The sequence below is a fragment of the Dicentrarchus labrax genome, unplaced genomic scaffold (assembly GCF_905237075.1).
Source record: "Dicentrarchus labrax unplaced genomic scaffold, dlabrax2021, whole genome shotgun sequence".
Classification (NCBI taxonomy): domain Eukaryota; kingdom Metazoa; phylum Chordata; class Actinopteri; family Moronidae; genus Dicentrarchus; species Dicentrarchus labrax.
This window is the reverse complement of record NW_026136705.1, coordinates 19,350,243-19,365,539: the sequence shown is the minus strand read 5'-3', so window position 1 is coordinate 19,365,539 and position 15,297 is coordinate 19,350,243. Positions and strand designations below refer to the sequence as shown.

General features: G+C 39.5%; 1 protein-coding gene across 1 annotated transcript in view; it reads right to left on the bottom strand.

The window, feature by feature from the left end:
- Nucleotides 1–15,297, bottom strand: part of ubl3a (ubiquitin-like 3a) — a 35,695-nt gene continuing 20,398 nt past the window's right edge. Inside the window, exons 2-5 of the mRNA XM_051400750.1 lie at nucleotides 7,372–7,480; nucleotides 4,235–4,321; nucleotides 3,002–3,079; nucleotides 1–1,985 (exon numbers count right to left, since the gene is read on the bottom strand). Of these exons, the coding sequence (XP_051256710.1) occupies nucleotides 1,933–1,985; nucleotides 3,002–3,079; nucleotides 4,235–4,321; nucleotides 7,372–7,480 (327 nt within the window). The 3' untranslated portion in view covers nucleotides 1–1,932. The remainder of the gene's footprint in view (nucleotides 1,986–3,001; nucleotides 3,080–4,234; nucleotides 4,322–7,371; nucleotides 7,481–15,297) is intronic.

Genomic DNA, 15,297 nt, shown 5'->3' with positions numbered 1-15,297 from the left:
TGCACTTCAATAACCTTTATTTAGATTACAGATGTATTCCATTTTGAAGTTTGAAGGGGGGAGAGGGAGCATTAGTGCTATTTACAATTGGTTTGAAAACGTTTATCTCTGTACAGATTTGAACCCTGATCAATATAAACAATATTTTTTTTAAGACCTAGTGCGGTTACAAAGCGATTCTATAAAGCAAAAAAACCACGAAGAAAAAAAAGGATTACATTAAATTATAAACAAATGAAAAAAATAATAATAAAAGAGCACAGAAGAAAGAAAATAAAAATACAGTCTGTCGATGATTAGGGAGGTTTTGCTGCTGTTAAGCACAAGACATTGTCAGCAAGTGACTGTGAACTGGCTAGAAGCTAACCGTATACACAATCATAGACTAAACACCAATATACTGTATATCAACAAGATCTAAAGTCATCATGTTCTATATAAGATTCATATTAAATATATTCTACACGTAACCTTAGTTTGGAACATTACTTCCATTGGAAAAATATAAAATAAAACAATAAAACCTTTTATACATTTTTATTTTATCTGATGAAGGAGCACATGCTTCGGTTGTGCAAAATGGACTTATTAATGCAGAGAGAGAATTAAGGAGAGAGTAAGAAGCGAATTAAGACAAATAAGGAACATTTTTCATTCCGAGTTAATTTCCCTGCTTGGACAGCAATTGTCATCCTTCACAACACTGTTTTAAAAATGAGCACAATGAGCCTTTCCTCGGAGAGAGGGATGATGCATCAGGGAGGGAAGCAAACTGACATGACGTCTTATTAATCACAACACTGGTTGGTCAGTAAAATGCATGGACTGTCAAAACACAGTCACAAATGTCATGGACAAACAAATAACCTAAACAAGACCACCAACACTGGTTGTTTGTTTATTTGTTTGTTTGTTAGGCTTTGTTTGGCTAAAATATGATGACTAAAAGAGTGGGATGTGTTCGGTCTGTACAGCGCTCTGCAGACAAAAAGGAATAATTTCTCTCTTGTGACCTTTAAGGGCACATGTAGAGGAGGGCAGTAAAAAGGACACAGGTGTGTGTGTGTATATTGTATCTCTGTGTGTGAGTGTGTGTATGTGTGTATATGTGTGTGTGTGTGTATATGTGTGTGTGTGTGTGTGTGTGTGTGTGTCCTGGTTTGAGTTCTCTGATCAGGCACGTCTAAGCTTCATCTGCTGCACGGAGGGAGATCACACAAGCACATATGGTTGGATGTGTAGACAGGTTGTCACTGTGTGTGTGTGTAAGTGTGTTTGTGAGTGTGTGTGTTGTATGTTGGCGAGTTGTTAGTGGTTAAAATTCTCAGCAGTCTGTATGAGAAAACAAGGCCACACACACAAACTTGGGCACTGCATTACTATGACAACCAGCTCAAATGGGGAGCCAGTTAGAAACTGACTTTTAACCGACCGGCTGAGAATGGCTAGACAAGGTGTGTATCTCTATGTGTGTATCTCTATGTGTGTGTGTGTGTGTGTGTGTGTGTGTGTGTGTGTGTGTGTGTGTGTGTGTGTGTGCGTGCGTGCGTGTGGCAGAAGGCTTAAGAAGGTGTGCATTAAGAAAAAGAAGAAGAAAAAAAAAACCGACATGCAAATGCAGTTGCTTCCTCTAATTTTCAGTTATGACAACAAATCAAATACAACAAAGGAATCAACTCTATCGTTAATCAATTTCCAGCTCCCAACTCTGTGTCCTGGATTAGCCTGAGCCCGCTGTCTTTCTATGTATGTGTCAGTGAGTGTGTGAGAGAAATCAGGCAAAACAAGCGAGAGAAGAGTGTGTTTGTGTTTGTCTGTATGCATATCTGCATTATGGACAGGCTCCAGAACAGGGGACAAGCTCATTAGGTCCAGGATGTTGAGGGCAGGAACGGATGAGAAGGATGGAGGGCCGGCGGCGGAGGTTTGTATTTACAGAATGACACAGCAGTTACTCTCCCCAGTCTTCTCTCTGTTCCTCTGACCTGTGAACACACACAAAAACATCATCATCAAGACAAACACTGATCCTATAAAGTCAGAGAGCTACCCAGCTAAATATATATTGTGACAAAATCATCCCCATTTAAGAGGTATTGCACACTTAAACTAATTTTTTTTTTTACCGCTATTGACACAAATCTGCATTGTATCGCTTGAAAACATGCCATCTACTGTTGTAAATTAACCTGAACCCTGCAAGCGAGTGCTGACATAGAGTCGACCATTTGGGACTATTTCACATCATCGCATCAAATGTATACTGATCAGGATGCATTCACAGGAGTTTATGCCAGTTTTGCTAACCCTCTACCTAGTAGTTTTCTATTTTAGAGCAGTGGTTTGGACTTCTGACAGCTGTAGAAGCACCAGCCTGCAATCTTCACCTTGGTCCCACACACTGACAGTCCCCCCTCAAACACACACACACACACACACACACACACACACACACACACACACACACACACACACACACACACACACACACACACACACACACACACACACACACACACACACACACACACAGTGAATGTGCTTCTAGTGAGTGTGAAAGCTCCAGCGGACTCTCTGTGTTTCCATTGCAGACAGAGAGAGTCTGACAGCAGCTGCACATGGCTAGTGAGCCCTGACTACCATCCCGCTGTTCCTGCTGCACTGCTGTGGTCAGTCTGTAATTCTCTCCAGTCATCATCAAACCTAGAAGGTGATTGTATCTGAACTCTTGACTACCCTATCTCTACATACAATCACCTTCTACTACAGAGTCACAAAAAGGAGACCTGTCACCTAATATGATTCATATAAGCTGTATATTCTACACAAATTGCTGTATCTTCAGAATACAGTTAAGGGAACCAATTACATGCACCAATGGCTATTCCTAACACAGAAGCGATGTGTAGAGATAAATAATGGCTGGGAGCAGAACGTTTAAAGTTGCTCAGCGTGTGAAAGGCCCACTGAAAGGAAAGAAGGGAGACGGAGAGCTGGTTACCTTGGGAATTTGGCTCAGGCAAAGTCTCTCTGGCAACTAAATGCATCACTGTGGTCTTCCCCAAGGGCAGTTTGAGAGCTAGTGAGAGAAAAACATAGAGGATGTAAAGGTTATTCAATGAGCTACAGTATCTGTGTATGTACAAGTTATTCACCATCAGTATAATCCTAGTACAAACTGAGCTATCCTGGAACGAGTAGCTACATCATATGACATAATAAACTGGCTGAAGATGTCAAAAACATATGACTGGTAATTTTGTTCCAGAATAATAATCTCTTGCAGGTAAGAAAAGGGCCTGAAAATCTTTAAACCTTTATGTAAATCAGTGTCAGATGGTGTAATGAATAAAATTATACAGCAGTTGCTTTGAACATCAGTGATTACCTATCTGAAGCTATTTAGTAGCTGATTTTACACCAAAATTGCTGGAAATCAATGGCTGTCGGGAAAATGCAGAAAAATGCAGTCTACTCTAACTACTGTATGCTTTGTAATATAACAAGTAGCACTAGCCATACTGTGATATTTCACACACTAAATTACAGTTAATATCTTAGCTGCAATACTTGTAACTCCTTTACAGCCAAAAAACTGTTTATCAACCATGTGGTGTGTGCTTTCACACGTGTGTGGCGTCTATGTTAACATTTCAAAACCACTAGGAGTTTTGGCTCAACTTTAAGAGGATTCTGTGTCAGCGTGCAAACATGTTAAACCAACGATAAGGGAATTATCAGATAGATGGCAGTAATGGGATGAGTGTAAAAGGGTTGGGGGCGGCCTTAACCCCATTAACCAAACAAAACACCAGTCAAATCAAAATTGGGTTAAGTAGACTCGAAAGCCTAAAAGCCAGAGAGAAGTGAAGTGGGCAGCCTCAAAAGAAGACCTCGTCTATTTCTCTTCACTTATGGCATTCACTTTCACCGGCCCCCCCTCCCTTTCTGTCTCCTCATTGTGCTGCTTGAGGTCTACTCTAACGCCAGTCTTGCCCCTTTCCTGACCAGTCTCTTTCCCCTCTTTTTCTGTATTTCCTCTCTCCTCCCTCTCTCCGTCAAAGCAGGCTTGTCCAGAGCACTGAGGTACCTCTGTTCTGCGGCTCAGGAAAGGGATGAGAACAGCAAAGAACTTTCCAGCAACACACTGCTGTGATTTTGTGTGCATGTCTATGAGCACATAAGGGGTGTTTTTTTGGAGGTGGAGGGGGGTGCACTTTCTGTGTTTTCTCACCTCCTAGTGTTACGTTGCCGTGTAGAAAACGGCCCTGGTAGATCAGCCTCAGGATGTTAGGACTGCTGACCTGCTCTTCCTCCCAGTCTGTAAAAAAGGGGAGACACAGATAGATGGTTTCAGCAAAGTCAACATTTTGTCTAAATTTTCACATCATTTTACCTATGTTCCATAAGAAATTATCATCATCATCATCATCATTGTATAATCTATAAACTGAGAACATGCAGGTTCAATAATGACATTTCACAACTTTTTTATTGCTACCTGAAATTGAATTAGCTTTAAAAGCCACCCTAAACAAAATCAGTTTATGATTGAACATTGCTAATGAACGTCCCCAGACTCTAGATGAGCAATTTAGAAAAGAACAAAAGGAATTTAATTGTTAAGGGGTTCTGACTGAGTTCAGCAGAGCTCATACAATGAAAAGCTTTGAATTTTAAACTACTGCTTTAGCCCTGGTCTACGTCAATATAATATACTGTATATAGTGTAGTGAAAAGAAATCAGTCATTGCATGGTGAAACAAAAAGACCACCAACAACCGCACTGAAGATATTTTAAGGCATTTAGGGCCTTTATTTCAGATCATTATATGCAGAATGTATAATATGTGGGTTTTGTGGGATGCGCTACAGAATGTGAGAAAGACTCAAAGCAAAAGAACACGAGGTGTGGCTTGGGAAGAGCTAAAGACAAAAAGTGAAGGCATTAAATAGGAGAGAAAACAGCGGGGGGAGTTGCACGGCAGCAGAGTCTGGCCACCAGATGTTTGTCTCCAGCTAAGGGAAGGGTGTTGGTGCTGACTGAGTGCCTGCTCTGGGTCTCACAGGGTTCAGATCTGTTGTCTGGGAGGAACACAGGGCACTTCCAAAACTGACAGGACTGAAAGAAGAACCCCTTCTTGTCATGGAGAATCAGTATAATGTATAGTTTTTCATGCACTGTGGGCTTCTCCTAAATTGGGCTACAGTCACAACACCGTGGGAAAAGGCTACAGTCTGTTCAGATTTGAAGGTGGCATAAGGTCGGTAGTATCAAATGAATTCTAACACTGGTGTAGCAGCAGTTAGGGAGTGGGTGTGTTACACAGAGGAGGTGGCAGCGCTGTGAGATTCCACATTGTCCTTGTATGCAATGATAATCAGGCTGAACCGAGGAGTGCACCCTAATTATCTTACACCAAAGATTGGCACATTCCCACACTGCTATACAGACCTACATGCAAGTAATTAGCGGTGGGTTTGAATGTGATCGCAGCTCTCTGTATACACAGTATAGCCCCTCAGCTGCCGTTATCTTTGTTATATAGAACATAAGGTCAACATAAGTCAGATTGTCTGGTTTCCAAGTGCATTAGCCGCTAAATTGTTAGCAATTACTGTTCATGCGAACGCACTGCAGCTGTGCTTATGCAATAATGTGATTTATTACAAAATAACACAATATGGGTCTTACCTATATGCTCAATGTGCGAAGATACAAAATGTCCCAGCAAGAATACCTAAACCATCTGGTAAATGTTTACATTTAGTAGTTTATCTAGTCTAATCTTAGTAGCGCAAGAATCTCTCAACTAAAATCACATTTTAATTTTATAACTCAACTCTTTAGACGTAAGGTTGGGAATATTTATTGTTGGCTGGCATGAAGGCACAGATATAGATAAAACTGCCACGGAAGACTAATACATAAATACTAAAAGAGAATATTTGATTTGGATAGTACGCTTATAATGGTATTCTGTGATCAAAGAGTAGATGTTCAACAAGAGTAACTCACTACTATCACTTTTACTATGTGACTGAATCTTTCTTCCCGACTTTAAAGTCTCTCTATCTTTATGCATTACATTATTATTTTTCACACATTGTACATTATCTTTATACTGTGAACATTTGCACTGCTCTTCTATGCTCTTCTTTCTATGCACCACAACACCAAGACAAACTCCTTGTATGTATAAACCTACTTGTCAATGAACCTGTTTCTGTTTTTATGTTAACGTATCTAAATAAATTACAAATCTGTGAAATCTGTCTTAAATACTTGAGAATGTTTAAATTTTTTGAACACAATGTACCCATCTGAATCAATGTGATGAACATAAATTTTGATAATATGTAATGTATTTGATAATATGTTATAATAATTGTTTATTTATTACCTAATTGCTAAGTAATCACCATCCCAAACAAAGTGTCATTTGACTATGCATCTCCTAGGGCTTTCTACCGACTCGGAAACTGTGACCTGAAAACACGGCTGACTTTTTGCTGTCACATTAAAGCTGCATTCATCTTGTTGGGCAACTAGGTGGTTATAACTAAGTACTTTTACTCAAGTCCTGGGCCCAGTCGCATAAAACCACTTAAACCAGAGATGGGTTCAGTTTAACCACACATTTGCATTGTGCACGTGTTGTGTTCATTTCTGAAGACATGCACTACCAATGCTTCAGTGGTCAAAGGGAAGCTCATTTTAATGAGTTTAAATACGGCTGGGTCGCTTGTGAATTTGCCCCTCAGGATCAACGTTTATCTTTATCTATGCTTTATTTATCTAATCATTGTCATTTCTTTGTTGACTACAGTTATTCAATAAATATAGTCAAGTAAAAAGTATAATATTTTCCCCTGAGATGTTGTGGAGTATAAGTATAAAGTAACAGAAAATGGAAACACTCAGGTACAAGTACCTCAAAACTGTAGTAGTACATTACTTGAGTACATTTACTTACTTTCCAGAACTGGAACTTGCACACTGAACTCTGAACATGATTTCTCCAACCTGAACAAGGTACGAGGCTACAACACGGACAATGATTTCATGATTCTTCTGATTCTTCTGATATCAATTTATTCTTAAATTTAAGAATTAAAAGGCTGCAAGGAGAGCACCTTTGGCAACATTTACATATAATGATGCCTTAATAAAATTGTTCTCCAAGCCTGCACACTGCGTTCATAACGTGCTAATGTTTTGCAGGGGTTATTCTTAGAAATTTAAGAAATAATAGTGGGAAGAGTAAATATCTGAGTGACCTGTATTTGCTTTTGTAGCTAGTGGATGTAACTACCGCTACTTCTTTATCAACCACCAAATCACTGATGTATCTAAATGGAGGTACTCACCCATCGGCCAGTTGTCATACACATGTTTAGCAATGTCTGCTGCCGAGTCATTGGGAGAGAAGAGGAATTCTTTCGTCTTCCCGCTGACTAAAATAAGCCGCAGGTTTATCTGCAACACAGATAAAAACAAGATGGCTATGTTAGAACTGTATTTGAGAAACATTATTGGACACATCAGATGGAACATAACACAAACAACTGTCCCATATGTCAGCTTAAACACAGTCAGATCAGGAAGCACACAGGTTCAAGTTAAGTAATTTAATAGGAAACAGGAGAGGGATATGAGCACCCTGAGGAGCGTCCTTCCGCAGGATCAACTCCCATTAGTCTCTCCAACTTCCTCCTCACTTTTCTCTCATCGCACTTACTCTGTGTTTCTTTGTATTTTGGTTCCGAATACTGAGAATTTGTCACTTTCTTATCCTTACCACTCAAAAAGCCAGATGTTATTATATAATATCCTACAAGACACTGCAATAAAATTTGCTCATTGAACTGCGAATTAGAGGCACTATGTATGCACATTTTGTCAACAACTCGGTTTTCTCCATTTATACTTAGATAGCCAACTGCATTTTCCAATTAAAATCATATTGCTATTTTATATGTATTGCATTTTAAAGGTACACTATCAAAAACCCTTTGGCTTGCAGGCATAATGGTATTATTCATGAATGAGACTATGAGCATGTTTATAATTTCAACACAACCGAACTTGGCTCTCGCAGTGTAAAACAATTAGCTGGTGTTGGAATATTAAAGGCTGTTATAATGTGCAACCTGCCCCGAATAGCTTATCCCAGCAGTCAGTGGTGACAGCCAAGTATAATAATAAATGACTAATAGTGTGAGACTCTTGTTTACAGCGGGCGTCAATTCTCATCACACAAAGGTCAGAGTCAGCCACTGAACAGCACCTCTGGAGCAGGTGGGGAATTGTCATTATGGGGTCTACTATATGATTTTTAGGGTTGCAAAAGACCTCATTAAGTGACTGAAACATACAAACATGAGATACCACACACATAGTGAGTATTTTTAACAACATTTCTTTTGCATTGACAGTCAGAAGTGTACACATATTGAATGACATGAAAATAGAGACAACAATAACCTGTGAGGCTATTGTGAGAGTGAAAATCCCCTCAAATGCTGATAATGCACAAACCTGTACCAAAACAGAAAACCACATCCATCTGAAACTTTAAATAAGATGGGTGATGGTGAGACGAGGGCGACTGTAAACTCTTCAGTGAGAGCTTGAGGTGAGTGAACTTCAGCTTAGCTGTGGCTGCGTACTGAAACCTGCTGAACTGGATTATTCTCATTAACAGCACACTATTTTACTGATTCCTCGCTGTTTTTTTGGCACTTACTTTATTTCCCCTACATATTGTCAACGGTCCTAACTCCCACTGTACATTTTAAAATACTGTGAATGATCTTTTGATCTAGTCAGCAACAACTAGATCAAAGGTCAAACACCACGTGCTGTGTGAGAACGTCATCTTACTCTGATCCAAAAAACTTGTGATGTCCAAATCCTAACAAAAATCAGCCTAACCATCAGAATGTGTGTCCACATCTTTACTCACTGTGCTCTGCTCTTAGTCTAACATGCCACTGTCACTTTAAACATGCCAACAAATAATGAAGACAGAGAGGTAAATTCGTTGTTTACATTTGACTGGTATGGAAATAATCACACAAAGGAGGAGTGGCAAAGATGTGTGTTATGCTAATCACCACATCTCTTTGTGCATCTATCACCTTAAATCACCCAAATACAGAGATGAAATGAACACAGTAAGGGTGTTTTGCATTTAGAACCACTAATTTGTACATCAATTGCCTGGCACTAGGATGCAGATCAGAGGTTATCTCTTAACTGGCATGATGTGTGTTTAATTGTGGCACAGTATGCCTTTAAGAGCCAGAGCAAAGGTCTGTCGTGTGTTTGTGTTTGCCTTTGCTTACTGTGTTTGTGTGTCTTGCCTGCAGTGCGCGCATGGCACAAGCACGTGCGTGTCATTGTCCCTAGTGTGTTTCCATGTGCCGAGCGTCTGTCAGGCCTCTACATCACTCACAGCCCACCCCAACGAAACCTCACTGCTAAAGCAACACACACACACACACACACACACACACACACACACACACACACACACACACACACACACACACAAAAAAAAAAAAACACACACACACACACACAAGGGTGTATGTATAAAACACACACACACACACACACACACAGCCGACAGCAGTGATGTAACAGAGCTAACACCAACGGATTGAAACAGAGATCTCTGTAAGCACGTTATCAAATCAGCTTATAGGTTTAAGAATGGAAAAGCCATACAGAGACACACACACACACACACACACACACACACACACACACACACACACACACACACACACACACACACACACACACACACACACACAAAAAACAACACATACCTCATCATTGACCCCACAAACATACAGTTCATATACACATGGGTAAAGCTGCTTCTAAGAGATCAGATGTACTTCATAGTTGTATGTACATGCAGAATACTCTGGACCATAAAAACATACAATGTGCAAATACATGCAGCCAGTCAGAGACACTGACAAACCACAAACTGGAATTAATAATAAATATCCGCATCAATAAAATGCTGATTCCAGCTATACAGATGAGATACGGATCATAAAGCAGGAATTTGCATAATGTTGGTGAGTGACGACTGAATGGGAAATGCAAGTTATGACATTTCTATATACATACACACACCCTTAAGACAAACAATGATTCTGAATGAGACACATGAAATAATGAGGAAGAAACACACAGAAGAAGCCCCTTAACATAAGCAAGGTCATGCTCCTTCCTGTTTGAACGCCTGGTCGTCACCATGGCGACAGCCTGCAGTGGGTGGCTTAACCTGATAACACCTACAAGATAGCTTTACCCCCCTCCCCATTTCCCACCGTGTCACATCATATTGTCTTCCCCTCCTCGCAGCAATGTCTGCATCTCCTCCCTCTCTCCCTCACTCTGTCTGTCTACTTCCCCCACTCTGTCAATCCCTCGCTCTACACAGAGTACAGTGAAGGAATGTACAATGCCAGAATAACAAGAGGCACTGAGCTAGCTTCAATTAAACTAGGTAAACTCAGTCTTTCTTCTCTCATCATAAACCTGCACAACTTTATTTGCTTCGCTTTCCCTTTCCATTAGTCTTTGCTTTCTCTGTTCTTTATTCTCTCTATATATGTATTCATCCTATAGACAAATCAAAAGAAAACCTAAATACCCGGGTACACGATAGATGAAGAAGCAAAGAAGCAAACATACAAGGTACAAAGGTCATTGAATTGAACAATGGATGCTGAGTAAGTAAGCACAGTGAAACATCTTTTAAAGACGGGTGACAGAAGACTTTTTTAATTATTATTTTCATGACTTTTTATAAATTTCAATCTTTTTTTGGGTGGTTTAGTGTAAAAAAAAATCGGTTTTTCCTATAATTTCTCACCCAGCTGTATCTCTACAGGTGAGCTTTTATTGTCAATTTTTCTTCTTTTTTCCTCACTTCACCCTTTACTCTGATTTAAACTGAATCAAGGTCTGAACTCTCTCTTGCTCTTTTCTCCTCTCCCTGCCCCCTCTCCTTGAGGGTCGCTGTGCCTTCTCCCTGGACTCTCTTCCGCAAAGGGGCTAGTAATGAGGTTTCACAGTCAGCTCAGGGAAGTATATTCAATTGCCATCTATTCTCTGTGACGAATACAACAGCTCCAGGTATGGGGAGAGCAGTAGTTCATGCATTCATGCATATACATATAGAGCCAATGCACATATCTGAGGGCAGTCACTCATGCATACAAACAGCACATCCTCGCCTACAACCAGCCTTCAGTATGTTGAAGGCTTCACCAGTTTGCAGAGCTCGTGGAGAACTAGAAGGAATCAACATAGTGAGTATTACAATTCCCCAATGTGAGTATGTAGAAGTATTAATAAGCTCTGCTATAAGAAAGCTGAAACATCCTGGTGCAGAAGCTTCTATTTCTGGCTACTTCTGAGAAAAATAAAATAAGGTTATTTCTGCATGAAACTGGCTCCCCTGCTTGTCAAACCTCAACTGCAGACAGACATTCAGAAAAACTACAATAGTGCGACCCTGCTGCCAAGTAGTGCCATGGTGTAAACATGTGAAGTAAGCAAACCCTCTTGGCTAAACACTGTTTGCACACGGTGGAGAGCAGGAAATTCAATGCCATCTATAATTATTCCTCCCAGAGTACCGCTCTCAACTCTTTCTCAAGGCTATAGTGTGTATGCGTGTGTGTGTGTGTTTATGTGTGCTTGTGTTTATAAGTGCATTAAAGAGTATTGCTGCTCTTTAGACCCTCTGCAGCAGTCAACAAATTACAGAGTGGGAAGCCTTCCTGTGGGAATATATTAGAGCAGCTTTATAGGTAGTCTACGCAGGAAGGTTAGTCGCTGCTGTCAGTGTGGATTCCTAACTGTATGAATGAATTTAGGAGGTGGGTGATTAGCCTGACTGGGGTCTGTACAAAACAAGCCAGCTGGATCCAGCAGCCAGCCTGTTCTGACTTGCCCATTAAATTTGGAGAAAATTTGACTGTAAACTCAAGAATGTAGCTACACAGCACTTTAAGAATACAAATCCCACATGAATTATCATTGAGTGATTTTTACCGATAATAACTTGTAGGCACTTTTCTGTCTGGCGCTGCTTTCTGGCTGTCAACAAATTTAAATGAATATTAACAGCTACAAAATAGGAGACATAATAAGCTGTCGTGGCTTATTGGACAAACTGTGAACAAACCGAAAGAAAAAGAAGAAAAAGAGCAGCCTGAAAGACTCTTGTCCCATTTTTTAATTAGTCAAAACTGAGTCAATGAAACAGCTTTGCGAGCTCTTAGTGATTTTGCACACACACAAAGAGATGTTGCAATTATTAGCCCCTATTAGCACACAAATGTTATTATGGAGCCATTGTTTTAAATTAAAAACACACTGAAAGGGGTGTTTTTTCAGAGAATCGCTGTATGTGATGGAACAGCAGAATGAATGCACATATCAGAAGCTGCAGCTTCACTCCCTCGGAACAGCAAGCAAGCTCACAGGAAAATAACCTTTTGGTTTGCCAAATGGGCTCATTTTGAGTTCGACATATTCAATACAATATTATAAATAGAGGTTTTTTGTTTGTGTGAGTTTGCTGTTTTGTGTGCACACATACAGGGTGGTTATGCAACAGCAGCTGACTGATGATAGTGTGATATGAGAAACAAAGCCCAAGGCTAGGATTTGTAATCTCAGTGTCTCTGTGTGTGCGTGTGTGTGTGTGTGTGTGTGCGTCTTATAGTGTTGGGGGTAGTGTATTACTGCAATTTGTTTTTGGGTACTTTCTCAAACTTAATTTGATACTTTTATTCCCCTTCCCTAAAATGTGCACTCTTTAATATTAATTTCGAGACCTAACACATTACTGGAGAGACACACAACAGCTGAGACTACCAACCGGCTATATTCATCCTGGGAAGGAGCAGAAATACGTCACATAAAGGTTTCTTTGAAGTTACAACAGCACAGACAAAGATACATAAATGTCTTATTTCAGAATTACTTTACCAAGATAATTATGTCACTTAGTTTTGTTTCTTTCAAAATGTTCCATAAATTAGAATAAACCAATTTTACAGGATGAAGCGAGAAGCAAACTCCAAGCTTAAAAAAAAGGAACAGTAAGTCCATGCTTTTGTGCTGATTATGATTTCTTTATGTGCTGTCATATCATGCACTTCCATTTATAATATTTGAAAGTAAAGCCAGGATGAGTTTGTACGCTTTGAAGTCTGCTTCACTATACTCTGCTAAGGGATGCAACAGACCTTTCACTGCAGTAAAGATAGAAATAAACAGAAAGACATTGACCCGGCTGAAATGGGTTTTTTATTAACTTATTTATTATCTTTATAGGACATTTATCTATAATGGCTAGTGTGTCATTGTTTACAAATACAATACAAAACACGCACCTTAAGCAAAACATTTGGTATATGTCATTTCCATAAAGTAGAGAGAGTACAGGTGAAAGGTAGAAATATCATTTAACAAATAAATAAACTGTAAAATAGAGTAAAACAACAAGTGACGTCTTCTTTTTGGTTATATGTATACCTTATATAGACCACAAGCCAAGCTGAAACTTCCCAACAGGTGTCAGGTGACTTGAGACAACAAACAAACAAACACATAAACAAACAAAGCTCCTGTCCTCTAAATGTTTCACCTTGAGACAAATTGTCTTTTTTTTTTTGCTGTTAGACAAGCTAAAAGAAAGCCTCAGCCAAGCTATCTGACTGGTCAAGATTTATTTCAACACTGCTGATTATGCCTACAGTCATGCTCTGCTGGTTGCCATGCCAACACTTGTGGTAACCAGGGAGCTAGATAGTCATTTGTGCTGTTTTGTCCTGTTTTTGTCCTGTTTTAATGCCTGTTCAGTATGTTGAAGCCCTCTCAGACGGCACTCATCTAATCAGTGCACAAAATATTAATGCAACATAATATCATAAAAGACACAAACTGCTCTTTTAAATTTTCATAACAGTATTCATTTCTTCAAGGGGTTGCTCATGCTTCAGTGCAGTTAAGATTAAATATTTCTAACCTGATCAGCACCAGTAATACATCAAGAAAACAATTTCACAAGTTGATGTAGCTACTGCTTTAGCCTCTGCATGGCGTGAATTATCAGCTTTAACTTGAGTGTGATTAAGTTTTATCATGCGCCTAAGAAGCAAACAACTGGTCTTTTCTTTAACAGTAAATAGGATGTGGTGTTTTTGTGCCTGTTGAAGAAATTCAAATAATCGTAGTCTAGTATTTCTGCTGCATTCATTCAGGCATAGCAGCCATGCTTGAATAATTGCTACAGTACAATAATATGGCTTTATCTCTAAGCATCATATTGACTGCAGTCATTTAAATCTACTACAGTATTACCAGGAATTTCACTTTATCCTCGTATGCTGGGGGAAGAGGGGCTGGATTCAAGGAAATCCAGGCAGCAAAACCTACGGCACAAAAGCCATAATAACAGTCTAATAATACAGTCTGAGGCGGAGAGAATCCTTTAAGTTGCAATACCTATTTCTATAACCAATGTTATTTTAAGTTTTCTGATATTGGTTTTGGTAAAAAGGACAGGTTATCTGAAGCCCAACTGTCACTTCTTGCAACCTACTTGCTTTGGTGCATTGGTGCAATGCCAAAAAATATTTCCTGCAAACATCACTGTCAGCAACATAATTTGCTGACAAATGTTTAATATGCAGTGCCATCTAAAAGCGTACAGTTATAATCAATGTTCTCAAAATAAGAACGTATCAAATGTGAAAACAATCTGATAATGTGAAAGGAGTCGCTCATGATGAACCTATAGATAATTCTAACCCAAATCTGCAGCTTCCCTCGGCTTTAAGGGGCTTTATAGTGAGTTTTCTGGCCCGCAACTGTATTTATATCAGACACATATATATTTCCCTCAGGAGTTGGTAGAGACCAAAACAAAGCTAAAAGAGAGAGAATACTGGACTTACATTTGCAAGGTGGTAAGAAACACAACTCTGAATGAATGATAACTGTTAACATAGTTCATGATATTAAGTTGATAAACTTGAAGCCACACATATGATCCTGCAAGGCCTGGAATCAAATCCCAGTAGTTTTCTTTTCTGTCCCTGTTTGTGTGAGCAGCCTGTTCAGTGGACATAAAACACAAGCTTTCTTCCTGTTGAACTCTATAAAGGCTATTAATCATTAAAGAGAATATCTACTGTACGGGAGACTGTAAAAGCCAACACCACAGACCTTTATCAGATGCACTTTCT